The sequence below is a fragment of the Falco naumanni genome, chromosome 14 (assembly GCF_017639655.2).
Source record: "Falco naumanni isolate bFalNau1 chromosome 14, bFalNau1.pat, whole genome shotgun sequence".
Classification (NCBI taxonomy): domain Eukaryota; kingdom Metazoa; phylum Chordata; class Aves; order Falconiformes; family Falconidae; genus Falco; species Falco naumanni.
Genome location: NC_054067.1, coordinates 3,767,341 through 3,790,007, shown reverse-complemented (window position 1 = coordinate 3,790,007; position 22,667 = coordinate 3,767,341). Strand labels below are relative to the sequence as shown.

At 41.1% G+C, this 22,667-nt stretch overlaps 1 protein-coding gene across 1 annotated transcript in view; it reads right to left on the bottom strand.

The window, feature by feature from the left end:
• The window catches only part of TRPC5 (transient receptor potential cation channel subfamily C member 5), a 66,731-nt gene extending 44,298 nt beyond the window's left edge, over window positions 1-22,433 (bottom strand). The window contains exons 1-2 of the mRNA XM_040614610.1: window positions 22,045-22,433; window positions 4,944-5,465 (exon numbers count right to left, since the gene is read on the bottom strand). Of these exons, the coding sequence (XP_040470544.1) occupies window positions 4,944-5,465; window positions 22,045-22,422 (900 nt within the window). The 5' untranslated portion in view covers window positions 22,423-22,433. The remainder of the gene's footprint in view (window positions 1-4,943; window positions 5,466-22,044) is intronic.
• Window positions 22,434-22,667: the final 234 nt, after the last annotated feature.

The following is a 22,667-nucleotide window of genomic DNA, read 5'->3' as shown; positions in this document are numbered from 1 at the left end:
CAATGTAAATGTCTTGGAAAAAAAGAACTAAAACTTTTGAAGCTTCATCCTGAAGAGAAAACAGCATAGAGCACAGTTTTTAAATTAGAAAAGCAAGCAATTCTACTTCTCTCCTTTCCTGTCATTGATTATGAGTACAGTGAGTAAGAGAGTCAAAGGTTAAGGTTTCTGAGAGGCAATTTTATGCGCTCCTTTGATCTAATTCAGTGAAAGCACTAAGCAATATGGTCAGAGGTAAAATACATTTTTTTCTGAGCACCCTGCATTGTGTGTGTTTCTTACAGACATATAAACTAAACCTGCACAGCCATTTGCTACCAGTACCAGAAAAATGCAAAGCACTAAAAACCCACTACTGTGATGTTTCACTTCATTTTGAAGTTGTGAATGACCTGTGATGGAGAGCAGGGAAGCAGTGACAGGCTGAATGTATACTGCTATTCTTGTGGCTTAGCAGAATGGTATATACAAGCAGAAATCTGCCCTTTTAGACCTGGCTCACTGCCACACGATGGTTGCTTTACATTATTTTGACAACGTAAAAAAACCTTAAAGGATATAAAGATTATATTTGCATTCTGCCTATGTTCTGATCCTCTAATACACCAATGGTACACTGTACATACAACTGTGCTTTATGTGACTGGCAAGATCCTAAGAGATGACTTTTTCCCGTCTTTTCTTAGAAATGCAAACAAATTAACAAATGCAGAGCTAATTTGGTGCCAGAACAGCATAGTGAAGATTGATCTTCAACAGCTGAGCCGTGCCTGAAAAATTTTCATTAATATGAAAATATTAAGTCTTCAGCACCTTTCTCCTTCCAGAATTTGTCATGAATAACATACTTTGAAAAGTAATAATATGAAGGCAAATGCCATATACTAGAGAACATTTATGAAAAGGCTACTTGTCTCTTAGACCACCAATTGCTGTGATCCTACAAAAATAATTTCTTTCAAATGTGGACTGAGAAAACCGACGTGTCTGCTGGATCAAATTTGTCATGTTTCACAGTGCATTAGAGCTGTCCTCATTTTTTTCTAATATTTTGTGACTGCCATGCAAACAGCGATCACAACTATTAAGTCCTTCCTATCTTCTGAAGAAATGATCAGTGCCCTTCTGTAATTTGAAACTGAAGACACAACCATTCTAGACTTAAGATGAGATGGAGAGGGAGCTTGTGAATTTGTACAGCATGGTTTTAACATTTACTACTATAAAATACACTACTAAGCTAACTTAGAGCACATTTTCACCTTTCCTGTATAACTGATATTTTTTCTTCTGTGTAAACAGTAATTTACCTTCTAGGATATATGGGTTTATTAAAAACAAACACAAAAAGCATGACATTTCTTCTCCATTGTTTTGGCCCTACTCCAAAGGACAAAGGTCTTCTTCCTCATGAGCAATACATTTGTCAGTTTATAATTAACACATGTAATATTTGGAGTAATCAAAACTTGTACCTCCCAGGCTTTTTTGTTGGGGGAAAAAAAAAAAGATTGTGAGTTTTTTTCTACCATTGTAAAGACGAAACCCATACCTGCATCATGAGGCAGAAATGCACTGGCAGTGGGATTGACCTGGGGATAGAGACCGAGGTGGAGCCTGTGTGATGAGGCGGGTATTCCTATGGAGGTAGGACTGAACCAAAGTGGCTCCCCTTGCAAATCCAGCCCTCATCCAAGTTACTCACTGTGAAGACTGAGGCACTCAGGCCAGATCAGAAGATGAAGTTGTGTATATCACGATTATGTTTACCGGATTCAGTGCAGAGGACAGGATTTGTGTCCGTGGCAGGGCTGATTGATAACTGTTTGTTAAAACTTAAAGTACAAGACCAGATTTTTCTCCAGTAGCTAAGTGCCAAAAGACACTGCTAATTCAGCAGTGGAATTTCAAAATGCCTCAGGAAGATAAGTGTCTAATCTCCGACAGGATTTAGGCACTTAACCAGATTATACTCTGTTTAAAGACTTACTGCCTATTTACCTGCATATTTAGTAGCCTAACTAGCTTTAAAAAGCTTTCCTCCAAGGGCCCAGTTGGGAGTGAAAACTGCCCACAGATGTCTAGCTTTTACCATCAGGATTTTTTTCAGTCCTGTATGTTCACTGCCAGAGATCACCAACCCGCACTAAGAATTTGAATAATGCTGTTACTTTCTGTACCTGGAACAAACCAGCACCTACTCTTCAGTATAGGAGTGCAATGGGGGAAAGAAAAAAGGCACAGTGGGTTAATCTGAAATGCTTTCGAGAGAAGAACACTGAATAACGTGTCTGGTGAAGAGTATTCTTGGATTCCCAGATCACTTACACTGGTGCAAAGAAAAAGTAACTTTAAGATCTACTCCCTACGCAAAACACACAGTACTGCCCCTCCATCCAAAGGCAATGATCTCTACCAATTCCCTCTTCATAACTTCGCTGGAAAGAATCTTGAAGTTGAACCTATCTGCCAGATTAAGCTGAAATGGAATCACTTCATATTTGGGGGGAAATTCTGAGGTGTATTTCACTCAAAAAGAAAAAAGCTGCAAGCAATTTTTCTAGCAATTTGTCAAAAATCAATGTGAGACTATGCATTCTTTATGCTGAATATAAAAAACTAACAACTGTGGCAATAATTTACAGCCCCAGAAAATAACTGAGGTCCACTTTGCATTTTTGTCTTGGACTACTAGCGTTTTGACTTGTAACTTTGTCTAACATTAAGATTAAAAAAAAGCTTCTCCATCCAATCCAATCCTATTTAATGTTAAGACATAAAAAGCTTCAGCAGAGTGAGATGATCTACTTTTAAGAAGTCTGCTGTTTCTCTCTGCAGAACTGTCTTTCATGAAATCAAACTCGTTCCTATTCCCTTCCTGTCCCCACAAAAATTCTCTCAGTCTGATACTCTTCAATCACGATTAAAAGGCATTTCTCTATGCTTCCCTGACAAATGTTCCTACTCATTTTTTTCAGACGCCAGCAATGACATTTGTATCTTGCTTGGTGTTTTGTATTGGACTAATTAACATGGTAAGAAAACCCCTGCAATATTTGTGGCATACAAACACCATCCTGCAGGATGCATCAGGTATTTGTGAATAACCAGGTAGGATGAGCAGGTTCACTAGTGCGTGTTTCCCAAACTCATTCATTCTGTCCCTGCCCACCAGTATTCTACCTGGAAACAGCTCTGACTTCAGCTGGCAACACAGACCATATTTGCTATCACTTCTATGCTGGAACTGTCATGAGTATGTCACAAAACATGGAATTCATCCATATGCTTGGAATTAAGTCAAATATGCCTTAAAAAAAAAAAAAAAAAAGAGAGATAAAAACTGCCAGGCAAGCAAGCGAAGATTAAAAATTTGTTACTTTAAAATAAAAACAGCTTCAGGACTGTTCAGCACTGCATTTCAACTATAGTGAACTCCTTCAGACTTGTGGTTTCTGAATGTGAACACAAGATAAGGGTAGCCACAGATTTATGCTTGGATGTGAAGAGTGAGCCTGAACTGTGACATCAAAGTCAGCAGTGACCTACACACAGCAGGGCCAGTGGTACCCTGGCTGCTGAAGGATGTATGTGGGTGCAGCATCTGTGGCCATCAGGCCAGCAATAGCAGTAAGTGACCACGTGCTAGAACCCAGAAAGCTTGAGGCTTCGGCTCCAGCTTGTTGCATCAATGGGCTGCTACTCAGGAGGTGTAACAGATCAACGGGAAGAAAGGAAAATCTGCCTCTTTCACTTCTTGACTATTGTACCTCGGGTGACATGAGCAGCCACTAAGGGAGGCAGAATGTATCATATCAGGCTGTTCTCATGTGGGTCAATGCAGAAAACAAAGCATCAAATGTGGGGAAGACCGTGAAGAGTCATGTGGCAGGCTTTTCCACCACTCCTGTCCCCTCTGGACACAAAAGAATGTAATAGACATTACAATTCAGTTCCCCAACCACGCAAGCTAAATTCCTCCTTCAAATAACCTGGAACATCACTGGCTAACAGTAATGTATCATCTAATAAATTCTGTCCAGATTTGGAAAGAGAAAGAAAATCCAGAGCCAACTAATGAAACTGTTGTCAGCATTCTCTTTGGGTTCATGGCCTTTATTGAATCAACTTATAAATCTCTGGATTTGCAGGGCTTCTGAAAGGCTCTGTGCCCTTTAGCTGGAGTATGTCATTCCTTTCTGGTGCTGTGGGCAGGAGTCTGAACTTCTGGGAATTGCTGAGTTCCTAAAACACGGCTGAATCAAGGAACAAGAATCAATCTGAGGTGTCTCAGGTGTGAAGAAGTATTTGCATGACGTGATCCACTTCCTTGCATCACAAGAGCATTTTCACCTAACAAAATTGCTGGTAACATGGAGGCCTGGGACAGTGAGAGTGCCCTTGATCTCTCCTGCTCTTTTTTGCTGCTGTCGTTTCTCTGGCCCTTATAAGCTAGTGTTGAATGGGTGCTAGGAAGTGTTTGGTGGCTGGAGGAAATGAATTGTCTATATTATTTCCTGCAGTCAAGACCTTCATGAGCCAGGCAACCCCTTCTAGCTTTTGGTTGCTGTATAAAAGCAGATACTGCCAAAAGCTTTTGGAGATAACAAACCTGGAAATCTCTGAAGGCTGTTCTTTGCAGGGGGATGGGTTACAATGAAATGGAATTTAAGTATCTTTGAAACAGAAAGTGTCAGTGCCGTAGAAGCCATAACCCACTGCTGTAAGTCCTGGCCCTGTTGCCCTCAATTGTCATCGGATTCACACTGTCACCAAGATGCACTGAATCTCCTGGTTTGCGAGTAACATATTCACTCAACCCAAACTCACCCCTAATGGCTCTCAGCTTGCAACCCTGAATAAACCCATGGAGACTAGAGAAATGAATCATTTTACCCAGTACATGAAGCCTTCACACACTTTCACATGTAGATAATTCTTACCTCTTTCTGGTGATACTTTATTGCTACCTTTAGCTTTGCCAGATCATGACATTTTTGGGGATCCAGCTCTTCACTTTGATCATCTCTGTGATTGAGAATGATCTCCAATTCTCGGGAACTCCGTGCTTGATCCAAAAGGTCCTTAGCAAAACGTTTGCACTGCTGTGAAAGCTCTTCATATTCTGCCTTGAACTCATTTTCCACTTTGCTGAGCTCCTTCAGCTCCCAGCCCAGTCGGAAGGCCGTCAAGATGGGGTCCTCACTTGATAAGGCAATCAATGAAGGGCTGGCTAAGGCTTTATAGATGTTCAGCCTTGACCTGGAATGCCTCAGGCTGTCCACCTCTGAACTGGAGACACATTCCACACAGTTGCATCTGATCTGGTGTGGGCGTGGAATTGTTACCCGTCTTTGGACAAGCAGTTTGATGATTTCATAGTTGTTGGTGTGAGCCGCCAGCATTATTGGGGTGATATCTGGAGTGAATTCTGAAAACTGAGTGTCCATCATCAAGGTTGGAACCTATATAAAAGGATAAACCACAGTCATATTTCATGTGGAACAGCAGAAATCGGATGTCCCTCCTCCATACTTTTGAAGTGATGTCATAACAAAACAGAAGTATTTTAACACCATCTGTTCTTTAAATTCTATTGCATACATGCACAGGCACACACACTGCTATTCTGGCAAAACCACCTTCCCCCAAACCATGCCTGTCTGCCTCCCAAGCAGGAACCTGTGACCATTCAGTTCCTGGTTTGGTGTAAAAGTCAGTCACATTCCCATCTGATTGCTTTATATGTGAACCTGTTCTGGAATGGGTATTGGTTCATATACCAAAATGTGGACTTTTGTAGGAAAAAAGGAAGACAAAAAGCCCAGGTAATTACACAGAAAAAAAAAAGGAAAGTCTAGAAAAGAGTAAGCACTGAATAGATTTCCATAACTAGCATTATTTGTATTATATATGTGCATTAGCAGACCAAGAACCTGCTTGTAGCAGGCCCTACACAAACCAAACCAAACACTGGTCTGCAGCTGAGCAAAGCTCTTCCTCACCTTTTCCCTACTGTTTTTATTTGAAAATACTTTTTTGTGGAAGGATACATTACATAACTGCCCTCAGAATAGATTTGTGGTGGCTTTTTTTCAAATGGATTTGAAAAAATTTAAATGTAAAATTAATGAGCCATAGTCCACTACAAATAAGACACTACGGGGTGTGCATTATTCAGCTACTGTTGCACTTCTCAAAAGATGAGCTTAATGCACACCCTGTTGTGTCTTATTACTATATGCAGAGTGCAAAATTAGACCAAAATGCTCTTACTTCCCAAGCACGCAGTGTGTTTCCATTTGCAGCACAGGCAGCTCTCTTTGTTGCGTGTTAATCATTACTCAAGCATACTGTACTTCATGTGCCCACCACTCTTGCCCTGGCAGTTGGCATCCTGCTGCTCAAGGGGTGATTGCTGGTTTTGGTGAACAGTAGGCCTGTTTCCCCTTGCAAATGTCAAAGGCGTTTCAGAGAAACCATTGTCAAAGAGTCTTAATGACAGGAAACATTACTCAGTCTGTAAAAATCCAAAAGTAAAGCAGCGATAAAGTAGCACTAAGTAACTGGTTAGAAATCCTTCTGCAGGATATACCTAAGGTTGGTTACAGGTGAACCTGTAACCACTGAATCTGAGTTCCCCGGGGAGCTAAATGCCTCTACAGCACTGAAGAGTTAAAGACTCCTGGGCTGTAGTTGATTGATGAACCTCTATACAACACAGCAGCAGGACAGAGCCTGCTCACAATGCACAACACTCCCCCAAAGGTCAGCACCTCACTGAGATGCAGGGTCACTCACTGGAGCTGAGCTCACTGAATAATCCAAGTCTGTTACCCTGGATGCAGCACATGAGGAGTTAAATCTCTGGCAGCCTACAGGCACACAGGTGCAAGGAGGCTTTGCTAACAAGGCTGGTCCCTACAGAGGCAGCCAGGAGGGAGCCTATAAATACGCTCATGGGGAAGAAGAGAGAATGGCTGTGAGGATTCCTTGTGAGTGGTGGAGAGCTTGGTGTCTCTTAGTGAGGTTGGATAAATGTATTTTCAGACCTCTAGTAACAAACAGCTGAAAGCAGCTCCCTTTTTAAGGTCTTTGACTTTTTTCTTTTCCTTTGCTTAGCTTGTTCAAGTAGTTTGTTAAATGTCAAGAGAAAGGTGCGAGTTTTTCCTTTTTTTTTTTTTTTTTTCCTCTCTCAGAAACATTGTTTTTTAAGCCCTGATGCTTGAATAACTGCATTTATGTTTCTTCCCTTTCTTTTTCAGTCAGTAACTGGCTGCTGTATTCAAAGCCTCTGCCTCAAAGGAAGAACACTTTCCTCCTCTATCACTCCTATTACTGTCAAGTTTAATCTTGTTGTTCTACATGGAAGTTACTGTACGCAGGGCTGTGAAAAGGATTTTCAGTTTTATACAGATGAGGTATTCATGTTGCTCAGAATATGAAATGGGCACTTGCCGAGAAGGTAGTTATGTTACAGGTGGGGATAGCGCTACTCATGTATGCTCCTCTCCGCTCCTGAGGCTTTCTAAATCTGGATCTAGGGCTCTTAAAACAGTTGTCCCAAGGTTTGGGATCAAATCAGGGGTTATCTGTCAAGTGATCTTTCAACCTTTTTTCCATCTCGTATCACAAGCCCTCACTCCAAAAATGGAGCACTACTTTGTTAGGACTCGAGCAGCTGCTGTGTGGAAGGCACGTTTTTCCTGGGCAGCTTGCAGCACTTCTAATTAAGGGATAAGAAGGGCAACGGTGATGCAGAGACAGAGAGGCTCCCTGGGGTCTGGGAGCAGATCACTGTAATGCCTCAAATCACAGGAGCTGAAGCTTATTTCTGATTATAGCTGAGCAGCAAACCAAACCACCAAAACACAGCACAGGAATAGTGTGAATGATGGCTGATGCAGCCCCTCTGTTTTCTATGCCTGCTTGACCCAAAGACCGTGCACTGGCTAACAATTATGCCTTGTGGTAAATATTTTTGTCTTGCACAGTGTTTTGATAACCTGCATCTTAATAAACTGTCTTGTTCCAAAGATGGGGCTATGCAAAGCAAGCCTTTGCTCTGAAGGCTGTGTTCTACCTGTCGTCACTAGAGGGGCAGCAGAGATTACACCAATGCACTGTAATTGCTTATGTTCCTCCTGCACTACTCTGACAGGTTGAGCTCATGTTTAGATCAGCTTCTTGTATGTCTTGGGTTAACTTACAGTGATGGAAGCAGAAGAGGAATAAATTATTCTACCCCAAGGGCTCTGCTAAGCTCTTCCAAGGTTATTTTCATTAAGTGACCTGAATAACAAATTCTTTTCCATTAACCTCATCACCTGACACAAACTGTTAAGCTGAGTCCTTCAGAACCTTATTGTCACTACTTGCACAGAAGCATGTGCCTTGTCTGTATTTCATCTTGGTAATGCTCGCTGAAGAAATTAACGCTACCATTAACAAAAGTGACTGAATGCTTATTACCATCTTTCTAGACTTAATCTTCATAAAGCTAGGCTGCTTACTGCTGTACCGCTGCTTCTCTGAACGATACTGCAGTGAGCGAAAAATCTCCTTTATTTAAAAAGGGGGGGGGGTCGAGGGAGAAACAAGCTTAATTCATTAGAGAAGAAAATGGAGGATTAGCTCACATAAAAGCACTGTTCAGTAAAGCTAAGCTCTCCTCTGAATGGAGAAACAAATTTTCCAGTAAATAGTACACTGCTGGATAGAAGCTCTGGATAGGAAGAGCAGTACAGTCTAAGAGGAGCAGAACAACAGAGAAAAAAAAAACCCAAAAACTGGCACCAAAGACCGGATAGTCTTGTAGTTCTTTTAGGAGTTTTACATTTGCCTTAATCTAGTCTGGTACCCAAGTGCCCCTGGAGAACATCCTGTGGTTTAGTGTCGGGTGAAAGCCATCCAGCTCAAGCGCTCTGGGACTGCTCAGCAATGTGAATCAAAGTGCAGTAAGAATGGGAGATACAGCTCAAAAGAACGTTCCTCAGCCAAACAAAAAGACTAATATGAATGTGTCTTTTGCCTTTTACAAACCATGTTAAAATAATATCTAGGTTGAAACACTGGAAGATTTCTAAGCAAGCTATAGTGTTTCCATAGCATCTGACATCTATCTATGCATATAAAAAAGGACAACTAGGTTGAAACAAAAAAAAAAAAAAAAAAAAGCTGTTTTGCAGCAAAGGAACTTGCCATCAAGTGCAAAATCTTGAACTCTGAGGAAAAAGTCTGGCTCTGTTTGGGGGTGTTTTTCTGTTTCTGTGTCTTATGCTTTTCTGCCCCTCTATACTGAGAGTCCTCCTGATTATGGTCTGCCAACCCTACCAGACACTAGTCTGCCTTCATGTTCAGGTGTCTCCTTCTTCCTGGTGCTCAGAGCTGCAGTCTCCCCAGATAACCTTATAGTGCTTCAAGCCTGAACTGAAAAGAGAATATCTAGAAAGTAAAGAAAAGCCTAACCACAAAATTCTTTACTTTCTTAGTTTTGTTAATCTCTAACTGTAAGATGCTTGAGTCGGAGGCAGTCTAAATATACATCCTGTCTGGCATTGAGAATGCCACTCCTTTTGCTTGAAAATAACCAATAATACTTTCACCTGTTACAGCTGGAATTGCCCTATTTTCAAGGCATCTCCGTTCCATAAACTAGCATCTCACCTGTACTAGGGTAATAAACTGTAACTATAACCATGACAGGCATAAATATATTAACCTGCACTATTTTCAGCTTGCATAACTTTTTGATACAACTGTATGTTATAAATGATTTTCTGATTGCCAAAACAATGATTTACTAAACAAAACAAACTTGAGCAACCTCCCTGAAAAACTTAAAATCTAACACATAGAAATGGAAGCTTGGATAGCTTACTGAGCAAGTATTTCTTATTTCTAGTTTCTTTATATGTGCGCAGCTCTATGGGGGAAGTGCACATGCCATCCACAAGTGTGGTAACAGGCACAGCCAATTTCTGTCATTCTAAAGAGAAGATTTTGTACTACATCAATTTAGCACAAGGCTCAGTGGTCAGAAGGAGCTTTAGCAGTGACTGTGATCTTGTTCAGAATCACAGTCCTGTGATACTTCTAGCTGCAGCTCTATAAATAGAGCGTGAGAGACGGAGTTAGTGTTGCTAAGACTGCAGGTCAGCCATGTTACCAGCAAAAGGGTCTTGAAAAAAGCCCACATATTGTGACTGGCATGACCAATTGAATCCTGCCCCTTGCCTAAACCCATAAACAAATTCCCTCACTGACAGAACCCCATAAGCATTTGTTTCCTTACGTTAGACTCTGGAAAACCATTACGAGCTTCTATAAATTCAAGCATTCATTTTAGGTGATGCAATGGTACAGGCTTCAATAACTGAATATCTTAATCAGAGATGCCTTAAGAGACATCTCGTATCAGTGTGATGACAGTATCTGTATTAATAGGGAAGAGGGTTCTTCTGTAAAGACCAATTCACTGGCTGAAATGATATAATTTGGTTAATGAAATATAATGAACAACACAAACTGGTAACAAAAAATAACGTACTTTAAGGGCTTCTGTACTGGTTAGGAACAAGTTCATAACTGGTATAAAGCACACGTGGTTGTAGATGTACTTTTGGGTAAGCTCTGCTGTTGGTATTAAAGTATTCCAGTGATTTCAATCAATACAGGTGTTCCAGAATATCCAGAAGAAAAGGCTCCTTCTAGTTTAAAATCTGCTTTGTGACCTACATGCCAGTAAAGCCAAATAAAATCTCTGCCCCTCAGACCGATACTGCAAAACAGAGAAAATTAGTACTTTTTAGTGCCTTGTAGCAAGCCAAATGCTGCTAGAATGCATTACTACTGAAATAATGTGTGTGTGGGGAAAATTTGTGATACTCGTATAACCAAACTTCTTTCTCTATAACCAATAAACAAAAGCAAAATACAGATATCTGCTCAAGATTCTTCAAGTTTCAATTTGACTTTTTATCCATGTGTTTAAAAAATGAAGGTAGACACAAGGGATTAGTTTTCAGAGCTGAACTGAAACCCAGTGCATTTGACAGTGGCAGAACTGCATCAGAGCTTGTTCTGTTCAGCCATGTGTTTAGGAAGTGCGGCACAGCCAGAAAGATTGTCAAAAGATGTCACCATTTGTGGTTGATACCACATAATAACTTCGCTTTTGTTGGGGATTAAAAAAGACGAATCCAGAGAGAAGCCTTCAGAAGGAAAGGATTTTGCAAATATGCATTTAAATGGCCTATGGCAACTTATTCCAGATACAGCACTCTCTCCTCTAAGCCACTCTCCCTTTCTGATGCGGGTGAAAGAAATAAGATGAGGCACTTGATGATGTGAGTGCAGTCAGTGTGGACTTCATTCTCCAAGTCACAGAGGAACGCTATTAAAGAGTTAGCTTGTGTTTGAACCTCTTGTATTTAAATGAAGTGCAGTCTTGAGGTCTGCTTTGCCCTGAATTCTTGTGTCTTGCTCGAGCTAAGAACTACTGAACGCAGCAGGAGGAGCAAGCGGCTAGCGAGTGCCTACCGTTGTGTAGAGCAGTAAGAGCAGTGTTGTGCCATAAGCAATTGCACCCTCTCCTGGTTATGACTTCTTCTCGTCTGTGTAAGAATGGTTGAGAAGTTCATTGTACTCACAACTTACACGTTATGTCACGTTATCTCTATGCTATGACCAATGATCAAATGAATCTTGGTTTTATCATACACTCAGGTTTGCCTGGGGCTAGCTGAATAATGACACCTGTCCAGTTAAAACAAACAAGGGACAAAAGTTTGGGACTTTCCAAAGCCAGACGTTAACGAAGCTGCTAGAGAAAAAAGTGGTATAAATAACATCCGAACCTGGCGCTTGGTATGTTATGGAGCTCCCAAAGACTTGTTAAAACGCAGAGGTTCCCTGGCTGCTTGCTAGATCTGTTTCCTGAGATCATCTCATACCAACTCAGGTGTAAGCCTACTATTGCTGACATGAGAGTAAATTAAATTGTCTCCTAAAGTCTGGACAGGCAGACTAGACTAGTTCTGGTATGCCTGAACCTGGATTTTTCCCCCATTTGGAAACATAAAATGCTCTTTGTTCATTTTTTTCACCTTTCATTACTATTTTAAGAGTTACTCTGTGATACGAGCAGCTGTTTTGAATAGAGACTAAACCCTACCAATTTCTAATGTTGTTTTTAAGTTTCACAATGAATTTTGTTAAAAAGCTTACTTAATCCAGCTCTGTACATTTCTTAACTACAATAAAGGCATTGGAATGTTGCTGCACCTTAAATATTTTTTCATTTTATGGATAAGCTTTCCCTTGACCCCAAGTATACTGAAACAAAGACAGCCCATGGTTAGGTGGAAATTTACAGGCTCTGTCTTCAAGGTAATCTTCGTTTTATTACAGCTACTCTTTTTCTAATATTGTCCAGGATTTATTCAGGGAGGGAAGAGTTGGTCAGCTTTTTAATTCATTTTCTCTCAGCTCTGTATTTTCTGTTCTTAGTGGTAACAAGGGACAAGATGTGCTAATATAGGCTAATAATCATGCTATCTATAGCCTTTTATGTCATCTTTGTACATAAAATGTCCCTATTTTCTCTAATATATTGCTGTGCGTGGATGAGAGATGTTTCATTAAGTTTCGATGAGGTAATATGTTGCTAACAGTGCTTGAAAAGGGAGGGCTTTTTGCTTGAGAGAGGTGGGGTTATGTTCCTATTCAATCACATTCCTTTTTTTAAAAAAAGAATGAGATTAGGACATAAGACAACATCAAAGAGAGGAGTAAGTAACTGCATCTGGTGCTAGTTCAGCACTGTCTGATGTTGCACAAAACAAATCTTGAGGCTCACAAACCAGGAGGCTGCATTTTTTCCCCATTTTGACTGTTAAGCTGTGCTTTTTGCATTGCTATTATACTAACCAAGAAGACACTGTGGCTTCCAAAAAGACCCCAGTTTGTGAAAGCAGAGAAATGACAATCTAGACAGGTGGCATGGTCTCACATCAGTGTAAAATCTGTGTGGTTGTTATTTTTATTACCACTTAGGCACTGACTTCCTTTGTTATTTCTAATGCTTGGTAGTTCAGAACATCTAGCTAATGATATGCCCCTCATGCTTCAGAGACCAGTTCTAACTCATCATCTGTCTGCCTGAAGAGTATTTAAGTGGAGCACACGAGCCCTCTCTCACTGCCATGAATTAAGTACCAATGCTGCACGTGACCCTGAGCTTCTTGCGGGCTTGAAGAGGTTTTCCAACCTGTTCTCCCAAGGCAATGATAGAGCACAGACCTTGGATTACAGTGTTCCCTTGCTGTAACAATGTGGAGACAGGCGGGGAGAATGTTGTTCTCAGTCAATGCCTTTTTGATTCACCCCCCTTGTCACCACAAGACTGCCCATCACAGGGATAAACAAGGCATAAAGGTGCCATTCTACTTGGCAAACCCAAGCACAGCTCTCATTCAACAGTCAGAAAAGGACTAGGGGACTCCTGCTAAACCACCCTGCAGTTCTTTATAGATCCCAGAGCTTTGTTTCAGAGGAGCCTGTAATTTGTTACATTCAGAATCATAGAATCATAAGACTGGTTTGGGTTTGAAGGAACCTTAAAGATCATCTAGTTCCATCCCCCCTGCCATGGGCCAGGACACCTTCCCCTGGACCAGGCTGCCCAAAGCCCCATCCAGCCTGGCCTTGAATGCTGCACGGATGGTGCATGTCCCCACACAAAGAAGCTTCCCTTGGAAAATAATGTTGCAACCGTTGCACTAGGCTGACTTTCCTGCATAATTGTATCAGTGCATCTCGACAGCTATGTCAAAAAGCCCCTTATGAGTTTCAGAGGTCATAGAGACCAGAGACAAGAACATGTTGTGTGATGTCAGGGGGCTGATGTAAGGCAGCAGCTAGTGCTGTAATTGGGGCTTATGAGCAAAGGGTGGAGAGTAAACCAGGCATATGCATGGAAGCCGGGTAGGTAATGAAATACGCGGTTTTTGCAACTCTTAACACCTTAATCAACAGATCTACAAAGAGACCAAAATTTAATTGCATAGGAACACAAACAGGATTTTCTTCCCCTACAAATAGGTTTGTTACAGGCAGTCCACTCAGCTGAATCCCATGCACCCATCACTCCTGACTGAAAACAGACTGTACACTGTGCCAAACACAGGCAAGTGCTAAGATCACTCCTACAAATTAATAAAGATAATTCCCTGGGAAGCATTTCATATAACAGTGCATTGCCAACTTCTCCACCTGTCTATACGTTAAATTACAAGCACAATGTTTCTAAACGCTGTGATGCAGTGCTTGGCCTGACCCCACTAGCTCTGCTAGGCACTAGTAACAGATTTTACGTTGACCCAGGAGAAGGAGCCAGTGACTTATTTGCCACTGTCAGTTGTGGGGTAGCTGGCACCGCAGCCTGCAAGCCCCAGCCCCAGTGCTACTCAATAGGTCTATGCGATATCTCACCCAGGTTCTTTGTTTTGCCTCATACCTCCTTCTCATAGATATAAGATTATTTGGGGAGGAAGGCAGTGGGGAGGAAAGCAAGAAATTCTGAGTTAAATGTAATCATTAAGTGAAGTGGTCTTTGATTTCTCTGTTGTTTAGTTTAATTAGATAGAATTCATTTCGAAGGCAGCCGCCAATGTCAAAGGCATGTTAACTATAGCTGTGAATTATTACTGCATCAATAAAAATAATGAAAAGCTTGGATGCTAGCAGAGCCATTAGGCTTTGGAGCAGTAACAGCTAGTTTTCTGTTTTCAGACACAATCTTTCTTCCTTATTGTGCCTTTCAAATATTTTCATGCTGAGAACTTGTGGCCAGTTTTTCTCAACTGCTTCTATTCTTCAGAATCTGCTCTTGCTCACAGCGTATCTAACCAGGTTCAGCCTTCCCTTTTCACTGTGTACCTCTCATATTAACATGGAAATGGCTGGTTTGAGTCATACCAAAGGGCACAGTATCTGTACTGAATCATACCAATCAGCCTGCTACTCTCTCCATTACTGTGCTTAAAAGCACTGTAAGAACTCAGTGAGAACAGGCCATGCCTACAGACTTCCTTGATACAGATGGCCAGGTTTCAGCAACACCTTCCTGAATTAGCTGAACTTTGTAAATTCAAGGAAGAATGCAAATACTGCTGATATGCAATGGTTAACGCTGCTGAAGGGCTACACAAATCAGCTTGCACTTTGGGCTTTGATCACTTTGTTGTACTTCATACCTTTGTAATGCTTCATGCTTGCTGGTACTGGCCTTGTCTGCGATGCTCCCGAAAAAGACAATGTATGCACCCAAATTATCTATTACCACAACATAAGCAAGATTCCTTTGTTCAGCCTGTATGTAAGCAATCTCCCCACATCCATCCTCAGCTTATAGGTTAGGGGTTAGTGCTGCAACGCTTAGCAATTTTAGCCAGGAAGTTCACAAGTCTCTCCTTCACCTCTGAAGGAAACATAAACCTTTTACTGAAGGAGATAGAATAACATTCCTCACAGCTACAAATGCCAGATCCTCTGGTCCTGCTGCAGGGTACCTCTGTGCACTTCGCCTGCAGGTGAGACAGATCCACAGTAACCACTTCAGCCAGGGTATGAGGAACATCAGCTGCTTCTAAAACTCTTCTCTAATTGCCTGCAGAATCTAGCTTTTATGTCATGGGATATCTGACAACTGATCTGCTTCATTTGACTTAAAAAGTCCTGTCAGTGATAGCACAGGGCTGACGATGCTAGCAGTGAGCTTGTACAGCAAGTATCAGCCTGCCTGCAGAAAGGTAGGGCTATTGGTGGGGAGAACTGAACTTTGCACTGGACTCTGCCAACAGGACAAAGAACCCTATGTGAGTAGAGAAGTTAAGCTAAACCACATTGTATCAAGAAAATTACTGGTTTGGGGCAAGAATAAAATGGTTTAATGCAACATAAAATTTCTGGTTCACAAAAGATTGTCTCTAGGTTGATCTATGACACTTACACAAGTTAAGGCAGATTTTCACTCATCAGCTCACCTGAAAGAGGATTTTTTAGGTCAAATTTAAAGTTCACTAATACTATCAAGTACAGCAACTTTCCACCAGCAGGTATCTGAGAATTAGCAACTAAGACTGAAAACTTGCTTTTTATTCTCTATAGTTTCCTCTTCTACCATATTTTTCTAGAGTTTATTTCTGTAAAGTGCCTTCTTTTGGAAGGCATATGGATAGATATCTGTTGAGTTCTCATTGATTCAGAAGGCCTCTGGACCACTGAAACAAACTGAACCACAGTCATAAATACTAAGATCCCTTTTCTTTATATTCTCATTATTGAGGAATTGCATTTGTAGTCCCATCTGTGAACCAGATTAATTTGGAGCCATCTGCCATGAGCAAATTGCTAATTTTGGCAGATACCAGAGACATGCTAGTATCATCCTTATGTAAACATTTGATGTCAGGTCTGATCGTTGCGAGGAGAACAGCTACCCGTAAAGGTGCTTATGGCCACACCACAAACGCGTGGTAATTCAGATGATTGATTATACCTTCTTCAAGAATGGAAGGAGGGCTCAGCAGTCAGCACAGGCCGCGTCTGGTGCACTGCGAACACATCCACTGTAGCAAGGCAAAAAAGGATGCAAGATCTGTGCAAACTGAGAGCACTACCCTGGGAGCTGTGATGCATGTTTAGTGGAGAACCGGGACCACTTCATGGAATTCATACAAGCGTCTATTAAGAAAATACCCCTGCAGACCTCATCTGGAGTCAAAGAGAAAATTAGTACTGATTTCAGTGGGCTTCAGAATGTCTGCAAATACAACTACTACTAATGATAAATTGAAAGCGAATCAAATATGTAGGAAAATGTGAACTTTCAGACATATGTTTCCTGCCCTTTGCTGATGCAGTTTAAGTGCAGACTCTAGTCTGGCTGAAAACATGACCCATTGTATTGATATTTGTGTAGTAAAAAAAATTCTGATACAACTTTCAGGAAAAAGGCACCAAAACTCAAAGATCAAATAGGTTGGGAGACAGAAGATTTTCTGGAAAAGAGAATTTGTTTAACAGGCTTCATATATACATTCCCTTTCTCCTACAGTAGTACTGAATCAAAAAAATCAAAGAAGTAACAAGTTCCCTGTTAATTCCAGCCCCACAGGACACCACCCAGATCTCTATTTTTGACATGTACCTATAGAATAGTACAAAAAGTCTTGTTGTCCCATTGTATGTATTGCATATGTCCTGTGCACAGGCAACTTTGCAGTTTAACATTCCTACCCCCAAAAAGAGCCACCCAAATCAATAAACCTGGGCCAAAGTCAACGCTGCATCTGTGTGTGCTGATTTTTACTATTTCTAACCTAGCTCCACCCTTTCTGAAGATTATTCAGTGGTTTGTCATCTTATTTAAAGAACGTGACACTCATTTTGTGGAAGACCTGAGCATGGATTGCCAGGCCAAGCAGCCTGCAGTACACATACACTACTCTTCGGCCACTATGCAGTACAAGATCAGCCTCTTCACTGTCCTGAAAACCAAACAATAACTATCGAAGTACCAGATTAGGCTCCCTTTTATTTCCTGGAGAATACACAATCACTGACTACTTATGCAACCAACATTTCATAACCTCCAGGTTCCGTAAGTATTAGTTTCTTTTGTTGTTCCTCCCAATATTCATGAATAGACAGACTGCTTGCTTTCCAAGTATCTGTCATCTATTTGGGGAAACTATCCTACGATTTAAGTGACCAATCAGCAATAGAAAGTGACTGGCCAAAGCAAACTATGGTTTTAAAAAAAAAAAAAAAAGCTTGTAGAATTAATTGATGTAATTTATGTAACATTTGGAAATAACAAGCGAACTTGTAAAAATCGAAGAACTAGAAAAGCTCTTTTGATACTTAATCTATTTTGAGTAGATAACTGAATTTTCCTTTATTTCCCTGAGAATTCCGCTCTTAATGCTGTGCCAGGTCCAAACCATGTCCTGCTGAGATCAGCAAAGCCCCTACCTATGCTGCAGTGGGTAGGCAGGGCTGTCACCGCCTGCAGCACCACATGCTCTGCACACAGGCATCTTCCATTGCACTCTGGACCACCCTTGCACACTGACAGTAAAAAGAAACGTGAGAACATACCTCAGAGCACGGTGTGACATATTTGAGGAGAGGTTAACTCTGATCTGAAGAAGAGAATGGTTCCTTTAAAGCCTGGGCTTTACTCTTTGCTGGGAGTGAAGCACACCAGCACATCTCTATGGTCTTCCCATGGTAGGAAAAGACAAGACACTCACATCATGACAACTCTCTCACTGAACCCAAAACCTCCCATAAGTGACAGCATCTTTCAAGTAAAGCTGTAACTTTACTAGCCACTGACTTTTTCTGGGTGTAACTGGTGAAGTCTTTTCCCCAGCTTTATCAAGAGGCTCACAGAGCAGTACACAAAACCGTGGCTGTAAGTTGTCAGGACCAGGCAGAACAGATTTCAGGAGAAATATTCAGTTCTTAAAATAGCCTGTGAACCTCACTTGGAGGTAAACCTAAAAGGAAATACATCTACTCGAAGACATCACTGTTCAGCACACTCATCTATCACGTGCTTTGCAGCAGCCTTTAGAAAGAGGTGGTTCATGCTCCTGGATCTCACACACTCCACACGTAAACAGAGTAATTTCTTTCTCTCCCGAGACACCCCTTACACGCATGGCTGCAGTGCAGGAGAACCATGTTCTTAATAGTTACTGGCTACGACTTACCCCTGCCATTGCCATGGTATTTTCCATAAATGGCACTTAAACAGCAGTCTAGCAAAAGTTTTTAGAATAATGACTGCCAACGTTCACTTAATAACAGGACACAAGTGTCTCTGCTGCCCCATCTCTTCATCCATTTCTCTGAGTCTCTTACATCATGAATGAGACCTTGATTCTCTTACATGAGGAATACAACAAAGGTCACTTCCTATATTTGAAAGTTTTTTTTATTTCTATTCCCTGGAAAGGTCATCATACAGAGGAAAAGCAGAGCTCCCCCGCTTAGGCAGCTCTCCAGAGACAGGTAAGGAGGACCCAGGCCACATCACCTTTTAGAGACCCTGTGGGCTGGTGAGTGAAACTGCTTTGCAGGTCAAGTCTGTAAGGGGCCATTGGTTTCTACTTTATTTTGGGTGTATCTTTTGCTAACAGTAACCCCTAACTGTAATATTTTTGGTCAGGATTGTAGTGTGATGATAAGGTTGTGGGAATGAGTGAAGATACATGCCCATAAAATGGATTATGCTGAATGATGCTACTCAGCTGCTTTTGAGATGCAAACACAACAATTAACTGAGCTGACGTGAACAGACGCAAATAGGAACAGCTCTTCATGCCTGGCAGTTAGAGAAACAAGACTTTGGTATAGACTCAAATAATAATCTCTCAGAGGCAGGCAGCAGGAAAATGGGAACCAACAGGTTTTCACAGACCCCAGACCCAGATGAAAGAAGGCAATGTACTGAACGTTTAAGAGAGCACAATCAGAAGATGATGCTTCTGCACCTTTGCAGCAAAGACAGACAGCCCCTCATTGGAAACAGGCTGCTACACAAGTCAAGGAGCTGCCTTCACACAGGTTTGTTCGGGCAAACTGAACCTTGTGTACATTTAATGAATAGATTATACTAAACCTTATATATAAGATGTGCTGTGACACTATCTTACCAGTTTCTCAGCCAGACAGAAACTGTTCCATGAAGTGTGAATTTTTCTTACTACTCAACCAAAAAAGCAAGTTTTCTACATGTTTTAGAACACGTAAGTAGCTGACTAGGACAAAGCTGTGCTAATCTGATTTATCAGTTGCTTTTGTGAAAGTAATTAGGCATGGGATTCCCAAAGGACTTTCTGAGCAAGGGTCCAGCAAAGATCATTACTGAATGTATAGTGATACTGCTGTGGAATTAGCATCAGGAACTTGTGTTCAGAAACCTTTCCTGTATTAGCTTTGTAATTTGACAAGCTAACCAACTTTGTCCCAGTTTTGCTTAACTGAGCACTTCTTTCCATTTGTTATATCACGATACTATACATGAAACAAATGTTAATTACCATCACTGCACGAACAATCAGTGAAACTGCTGAAATGGAAGTCCAGTCCTGCAGTCTGTACCGACTGCCCTTCCTGCAGTCTACAGAAGAGCCTGAACCCCAGCCAGGGAAGTTAATCCTGATTTGTACAGTCTCTTGCATCAAGCCTGTACTAGTCTAAAACGTACTGATGAAATCTGGTCTTGTAACAAACCTTGTAAATAATGCTGAAACTGGCACTGCATGTCTTCTCCCATACGCATGTTCTCCTTCAAGTTGTAAACCTTGCAGCAGATACAAGCCCAGCTACAGAAGGATAGCTGCACACTGGCATAGAGTTAAAGAAAAATGAAACAGACCTACTATAAAATGTATCACTGAACTGGAGATGTTATAGCTGAATTTCAGCTGCAATAATCAACCTTATTTCATGGACCTCTGTCTCTGTCCAGTTAAGCCAGCTAGGCTGTGAATTTAAGTGGACAGAAGTCTTGGTATTCAAGAGATCTTAGAGAAATCCACATGAATCCATCTCTTGTTTTCCCTGACATTTAAGGAGAAACTTGTCATTAACCTGCAATAATTACTGGCAGTTCCCCATGCTACTGAAAATAACTTTTCTTCTATTCTACTTTCTGTCCTGTTGGTCTATAGGATGGTCAAATTTTCTAGAAGACCAAGAAAAAAATTACTCATTCTCCATGTACGGTATGTATTTGGCTACTTACATTTTGTCAGACTAAAACCTATATAATAAGAATTCAATGTTTAGGTCTGACAAAAGAGATTCTTCAGCTTTCTAATGCTTAAACCACACGTTAGAACCACATTGCTACAGCATGCAGAATGCTGCCATTTCGAAGTATTAAACTGAGCACTCTCAAATGTTGTCAGTCAATCCTTATTGTTTACCCTGGCTACACACAATTACTATGGAAAAACTATGTACTAAGGAGCCTATCCATTGAAAACATTTTCTTCTATGATTGACTGGAATTAATAATTTTCTACTTTCACACACAGAAGGATGTGTTCAAGTAGACTTCAAAACAAGGCTTGATATATAAGGGTTATCCAGGTCTTGAATGTTCCCCTCTAAGCAGTGAGCATGCAAAAATTGTCAGTCGTCAGTTATGTATATAAACTATTCTAGTTATTGGCAGTAGTACTTCCAGATGAAAAGAAGCAAAACCAAACAAACAAAAAACAAAAAAAGGAAAAATTAGAGGTGGTGTGATATCTGACACTTCAAGTGACAGAATTCAGACTTTGATTTTTCACAGAAAAATCAGACATGATTTTTCACAAAGATTCTTAATTTAACTTACTGATGGCTTTGTAGCTAAGGATCCTTCCTACAAGTCATAGTTCTTCACTGCTCAGCTATATAGCAGCTCAGCTCATGCTGTAACGTTATGTACTGTCTCAGCATTTCTGAACTAGAGCTCTCTAGAGATAGAGACCAAGGTGATATGTCTGTACTATGGCTAAGTACTGAAACCTAGCAAATGGTTTGCTTGCTTACAGTTATTTACAAGCTTGTGTGCTTTCAGGATTTACTTATGAAAAGCTATTCCACTTAATATCAGTACAACACCATAGCAATAGTTCATATTTACAGACTGTAGGATAATTTCAGACAGCCCCAAATTCCATTGCAAAGTGCGTGTCTATAAATCAACCTATAAATCACTATATTCACAAACACTGCAAGACTGAAAAGAACACCAAGTGAAATTGAAAATGCTGAGTATTTAAGTCAGGCAGAACAAGTTTGCTCAGACTGGAAAGTTATCATCCAAACAGAACTGCCCACATCTACTCTGGGCATTTATAGCAATGGACCTAGATTAAGGACTTTATGACACCTGCACAGCACCTCTCTGTGCAGTACCACTTTCCTAATGCAATATAATAGCTTAAAATTGAACTGGAACACTCAGCTAACCTGTTTTTCACCACTTGGCTTCCTGTAATTCAGCAGCAGCTCCACAGCTCCCACCACTTCTTTCCGTATTGCATACAGCAGAGCATCTCCCACATACACACTGTGGTTCAAAAGCAACTCCATGATCTCCAGATTTTCATTCTCTATGGCTATTAAAAGGGCACTGCGACCAAGAGGATCCATACAGTTAATGTTGATGTTGTAGTAGATCTCTGCCTCTTGCAAGGCATGTTTCACACTGGCATAGTCCCCCTTCTCCACAGCGCTGAGGTAGGCCTTCTCCTCTGCCGAGAGCTCTGCCTCCGCTCGCACGATCTGTAATGGGATCCGATCTCTGTACGGTGAATAGTTTACCTTTTTGTAGTATAGCTGGGCCATTGTTCATAGTGACCGGGCAACCTACGGGGGAACAAGAAGCACGTGTAAGTGACAAAACAGATGAGCAACCCCTATCTGTTCCTCACAGGGGACAAATTTCCAAAGGTCCATCACGGTAAAAGCTTCTGATCCCTTTTTAAACCGTTTTGCTCTCAACACCGTGACTGTAACACATCCTGAGCAGCCCCAAATTAAAAGGCTACCTGAAAAAATAAAGGTTACACCACTGCTCAGAGAGGTATGCA